Source organism: Garra rufa, chromosome 5 (assembly GCF_049309525.1).
Source record: "Garra rufa chromosome 5, GarRuf1.0, whole genome shotgun sequence".
Lineage (NCBI taxonomy): Eukaryota > Metazoa > Chordata > Actinopteri > Cypriniformes > Cyprinidae > Garra > Garra rufa.
The window spans coordinates 24,730,322-24,736,321 of NC_133365.1; the positions used below are offsets into that span (position 1 = coordinate 24,730,322).

The 6,000-nt window shown below is 40.0% G+C and overlaps 1 protein-coding gene across 9 annotated transcripts in view; it reads left to right on the top strand.

Annotated features, from left to right (window-relative positions):
* acaca (acetyl-CoA carboxylase alpha) overlaps positions 1-3,995 on the top strand; it is a 64,971-nt gene extending 60,976 nt beyond the window's left edge. For all 9 annotated transcript variants that reach the window (XM_073839480.1, XM_073839481.1, XM_073839482.1 and 6 more), the window contains 3 exons: positions 2,943-3,086; positions 3,159-3,279; positions 3,895-3,995. In XM_073839480.1, the coding sequence (XP_073695581.1) occupies positions 2,943-3,086; positions 3,159-3,279; positions 3,895-3,995 (366 nt within the window). The remainder of the gene's footprint in view (positions 1-2,942; positions 3,087-3,158; positions 3,280-3,894) is intronic.
* The last annotated feature ends 2,005 nt before the right edge of the window (positions 3,996-6,000 follow it).

Genomic DNA, 6,000 nt, shown 5'->3' on the forward strand with positions numbered 1-6,000 from the left:
CAGATATTTCAGTCACGGTCATGTGTCACGGCCAGTGTCTGGTTGTGCTCTCTGGAACCGCAGGAACGCCCCATCTATCTCCATCTGAAAATATTCTTTACAGTCCCATTACTGTGTTAATTAGAGCAGAACTATGATCGGCTCATTTACAAATACCCATGATAAGCATCACCGCGCAGGTCTCAGAGCATGTTAGGTCTGCGACTGATTCTGACTGTTACAAAGATGTCGGTCTTAGATTTTAGAGTGGTTTTTGTGTGGATGGTCAGACCTGTGATTTGTATTACTGTGCAAGATATGGAAGAGTTCAGTCTTTCATTAATCCAGCTGGAGTTGGAGTCAAGTCCCAGACCCAAACTAGAATCTTTGCAGCCAAGATACAGCATATGCCAGAACAAGACCGCCTGACTCTTCAGGTCCAAACCAGGACTGAGCCTGAAAAAAAGTTAAAGTTTAAGAAGCTGATCCAACGACCAGGCAAACTTAATGTCTGCAGTGGCTATGTTGCCTTTCAGAGTCATGCCGTTTTTGTACATTCTCTAAAATGTTGGAGATGTAATGACTACAGTGGTTGAGGTCATCATTACTTGTGGTACAGTATGTTGGAAACAGTCTTACCTGAGACCATAAGCTGAGCTACAGATGCAGACCAAGGTGTATCACACTAACAGTTTAGATCAGAGGTGTCCAGTCCTGCTCCTAGAGGGCCACTGTCCTGCAGAGTTTAGCTCCAACCCCAATTAAACACACCTGAATCAGCTAATTAAGCTCTGAATAAGCATAGTGGAAACTTCAAGGCAGGTATACCGAGGCAAGTTGGAGCTAAACTCTGCAGGACAGCGATCTCCAGGACTGAGTTTGTACACCCCTGGTTTGAATTGAAACAGCATAGTGTGCATTGAAAAGGGTGCTCTGAGTTTGGTTGCAAAGGATCTGTCTAAAAAAATAATGCTAGCTTGTGATAATTGTTACGTTCCTAAATAAATTGGCAAGATGAACACTAATGCACTGAGGCTCAACAGAATCAAGTGAGTCTAAAACCAAGCAAACGAGGTGTGAGGGGCTGATTCACTCATCACAGCAAACTTGCCTAGTGTGAAAGCTCTCCAAGAGTAATGACCATGACCAAAAACCAGGGGTGTTTGTGGTCCAGGGGTGTTTGTGGTCTCGAAAGGTCCTAAGACCAAGAGTCCAAATTCAATACACAGCTATAAATATAGCCACAAAGTTAGTGAGTTGTGGGTAAAGAATAGCCAGTTGTGGGTCAAACAGTTTTTTTTTTTTGAAGCAGTGTATTCAGTTTTCTTGTGGGGCAAGCACAAATTAGAGGCGCTGAGTACTGAATGTCTGTGCCACTAATGGCACCAAACAAACTTGTGCGAGAAATCCTGCAGATTAACTATTACTTGCACCAGCACACTTGCCTAGAAGTTGGTTGTAATCCTAAATATTTTGATTAGGTGGTTCAGGTTTGATTGCTAAACTCTGCAAGGTGGTGACAAGGTGGTCTTGTGTAGAACTCATGGCATTGATTCATCCAGAAGTTGTCAAGGAGCTCAAACAAACAGAAATGCTTTACAGTATTTACACTTTGTATGGCCTGCAACACTACAAGAGATTGCATCACTCTATGGAAAACATTATGTGCAGTTGTTTAATCGGTGTGCGAATAGAGAAAGGAAGGCGAAATCTGTGTATTGATGTAGTCCCAGAGGCATAAATAACCCCTTGCTCTCCCCCACTGACCACTCAGTGACCCCGTCATTCTTCCCAGGTCATTGAGAGCATTGAGCGGAGAGCAGACTCTCCTTAGCCTCCAGCACTGGGCTGACTGCCTGTGTGATGACATTGATCCATAGCCTCAGGACCTCCATAGCACTGACACTGCCATAACACACAATATACATGCCATGCTTCCTAGTTCTGTGTTACTTCCTCAAGTAAGAAGCAAGAAGAAGAGTTAAACAAAGTCTGGTCCACGTTGTTATTCTTGCCAAGAATTGCCCAATAGTCATTACAGTGACAGTCTATATCAAGGTGGCACCATCAATTGTACCTTAAGAGAATTGTTTGTATGGTCATAAAGGGTCAAAGTTGAAGTTCTTTGGACTTTGAGCATCATTGCAATGCTTGACCTGCAGGCAACTTGACACCCAGGGGTAGTAAGTAGCTTGACTCCTGAATCCATAGCGTGCAATGGCAGTAATATGAAAAAGCTAGTGGGACATGCCTGACCAACATGTAAAATGACCAACCACAATTCATATTTTTTAATGTGTTGTTCATGGGCAGGGGTTAATATGAAATCGATGGTTCCACAATATTAGACTGGTGTGCAACCAAGTGATCACAGATTCACATAATGGCATATCAGTCTTCATGAACACTACAGACAACATTGAAGAAGTTACTGTAAAAGGTGTGTAGACTAAATATTTAGAGTGAAGTGAAAGAACAAATGATTGTGACATAATTTCAAACCAAATTCTGCCAAATGAAGATGTTTTGGATTTCATTTTGGTGTTAATCAAACTGCTATTGGTCTTTGGTAGTATTATAGGTGGCTGTGCTCTGGGGCTCAACCTTCTTTGAGTTGAAAGATTTTCAGGTCAATTTCCTCACTCAGTTCCCAGAAACATGGCCAGAACCAGAATGTTCACAAACAATATGCCATTGAGGAGCTACTTTGAGAACCTTGCCAAGAGTATATTATGGCCTTGACTCATATACTGACCATTTCTCAGACAAAACTCTGAAACCAAAGCATAATATGAAGTTCTTGAGGATTTTTTTTTCACATTAACTGCCTTGAGTATCTTTCAAATAATCGTAACATACTTACACTATTCAGCAACTAGTTTCTCTTTAGAAGTTCTCAGTATAGCAGCTTTGTGACTTGTGAACAAAACCTTTTCATTCACCCCCTTGTGCTTTCTCCACAGGTACTGGGTCGTGAGGTGTACACCTCCAATAACCAGCTCGGTGGAGTACAGATCATGCACAATAATGGAGTTACACACACCACTGTGTGCGATGATTTTGAGGGAGTGTTTGCATTACTGGTCTGGCTGTCGTACATGCCGAAGGTATGCCGAACACAATGTGACATGAGACCCAAAGAATTTGATTTCGATTCTAACAGTGCTGTTCTCCTTCAGAATAAGTCGAGTCCTGTGCCGATGCTCAGTGCTAAAGATCCCATCGATCGGCCAGTGGAGTTTGTTCCTACTAAGGCACCTTATGACCCACGCTGGATGTTGGCTGGACGTCCCAGTCAGAGTAAGTAAATGCTGCAACCCTAGACTTCATTACATGTTTAGCTCTATTAACAGCATCTACTGACAGGATTTTTTATCATGGATCCTCTTATGTATACTTCCATTGTAAGTGGCTTACTGTTATAACAATTCTTGCTGAGGGATGTTGCTTAATGACATTATGCTGTCAAAAGAGCTGAGTTTGTTGAGGCCTCCTGTGGTGATATTGTGTGTTTTGTGTATTAATTGTGCTGAGGGATGTGTTGTTAGATGGAGAAAGTGTCCAGTAATGGATGACTGTGGTCTGAGGGTTTATGTTTGAGGCACAGCACTAGGTCTCTCCACTCAGAGATAAGCCACTCTGGGATATATGGACTGTTTTTTTTTTTTTTTTTTTTTTTATTGGCGAGACAGATTACACATCACTGTAATTGCCACAGTGAGGTGGGGAGATATGGAGAGCGGGTGGCAGGGAGAAGAGTCTTTGTTTCAGTGCATAGACAGGTCTCAGTGTAATTGAATGGTAACCTCCTCCCGCAGCAAGCATGAGCTTCCCTCGGTTAAGCTTTGCATATCTGTGATGAAGATAGGGTGCTAATGCAGCTCTGACGCTCTCTCTCTCTCTCCTTCCACACAGACACTAAGGGTGCGTGGGTGAGCGGGTTCTTTGACCACGGCTCTTTTCTGGAGATCATGCAGCCGTGGGCACAGAGTGTAATCGTAGGACGGGCCAGGTAAGCACCAATAAATACTGTGGCCACCAAAAGTATTTGGTCTCTCGTAGGAAAAGTTGTAAAACTTTAAGAATATCATTGCAGATGCCAGTTGGTGTAATAGTTCTTAGAGCTCTACAGTAGCATAATTTGCTTTAGATAAAAAAATAACCATTTTTGAAAGAGGTTTTCTAGAAAAGTATGCTTACCTTTTTTTTATTAATTACACATGAAATAAAGTATCCACAAATACTTATTTTTCTAATGATTAATCACACAATCTGAGCCTTTACTCTCCTCAGTGAACTTGTGTTGACCTCTGGCCTCAATTCCTAAAGGGCAGAGTTTGTCAATTGGAAAGGTCCTGCTCTGATAAATGCACTTTGAAAGCTCCTGTGGGGAACATTAGTTTCACATCAGTCTTCTACTCCATACTAGTTGTCTGCCAAAATACAGATTGACAATGAATGTGTCAGTTTTATTTACCTTTTAGAGAATTTTTCTGCATGATAAAGCTTTGTTTAGCTATTTATTTAATTTGCACCATTTACATTTTAATTCAAACATGCAAATGATGAAATCTATTTTTTTTATTTAATTAACACATTAAATCAAAAAATAAAGGTGCGACAAAAAAATTAAAGGTGCGACATTTAAAGTTTTTTTTATATTTTATTATTTTAATGTGTAAATTAAATTAAACATGTATCAAAAATAAATATTGTATCAAATATGTGTGCGTATATTATATTAATGTTTTAAGATTGCTAGTGTTGGGTCGAGTCCACCTAAGTCGACTCCGAGTCTTATCCATTCGATTCTGAGTCGAGTCCAAAATGGGTCGAGTCGGACTCAAGTCCGAGTCCAAATGGATCGAGTCCGAGTCCAACTAAACACTACTGTTTTTCAGTATCTTAACCTTGTTTTAACCTTTACAACTACAATAAGGCAATGACAATTTACATGTAGAAAAGCAAACCGCTATTACATATTGCCATTTGGATTTTTTATTTCACACCATCTCATCTCATCTCATCTCCTAATTAGTGTCCTGCTCAGCAAACTTTAAAGTCATGTAACAGAAGTTATAACTTATGTATTGTGACATATTTTATAGTGAAACAGCTTTTAGAATGTGAAAAATTATAGGGCAAGAGAGGACTTGACTTTATTTGCTGTTATATAGTAAATATATAAATTCAACGGGGTGGGTAGGAAGCTTAGTGAATGAGACCTGAGGAGCAGAAAATTCACCTCTTATCTCTGATTTTGGCTGTTTGGGGTTTTATAGACATTTATAATGTTACAAAAGATTTCTTTTTCAGATAAATGCTGTTCTTCTGAACTTTCTATTCATCAACTCAGCTGTTTTCAACATAATAATAATAATGCTTTTTTGAGCAGCAAATCAGAATATTAGAATGATTTCTGAAAGATTATGACTGGAGTAATGATGCTAATTCCAAGTGCACACACACAGTAGTGAACACACACACACCGTGAACACACACCCGGAGCAGTGGGCAGCCACTGTGGCGCCCAGGGAGCAGTTGGGGGTTCGGTGCCTTGCTCAAGGGACTCACCTCAGTCATGGTATTGAGGGTGGAGAGAGTGCTGTACATTCACTCCCCCCACCTACAATTCCTGCCGGACCTGAGACTCGAACCCGCAACCTTTGGGTTACAAGTCCGACTCTCTAACCATTAGGCCACGGCTGCCCCATAGTGTATAGTGTATAATGCTACAAAAGCTTTTTATTTCAGATAAATACTGATCTTTAGATCGTTCTATTCCAATCCTGAAAAAAATGTACTCAACTATTTTAAATATTGATAATAATAATAAATGTTTCTTGAACAGCAAATCAGCATATTAGCATGATTTCTAAAGGATCTTGTGACACTGAAGACTGGAGTAATGATACGGAAAATTTTGTTTTGATAACAGGAATATTTTAAAATATATTCAAATAGAAAGCATTTATTTTGTATAGTAAAAATATTTCACAATATTACTGCTTTTGCTGTATT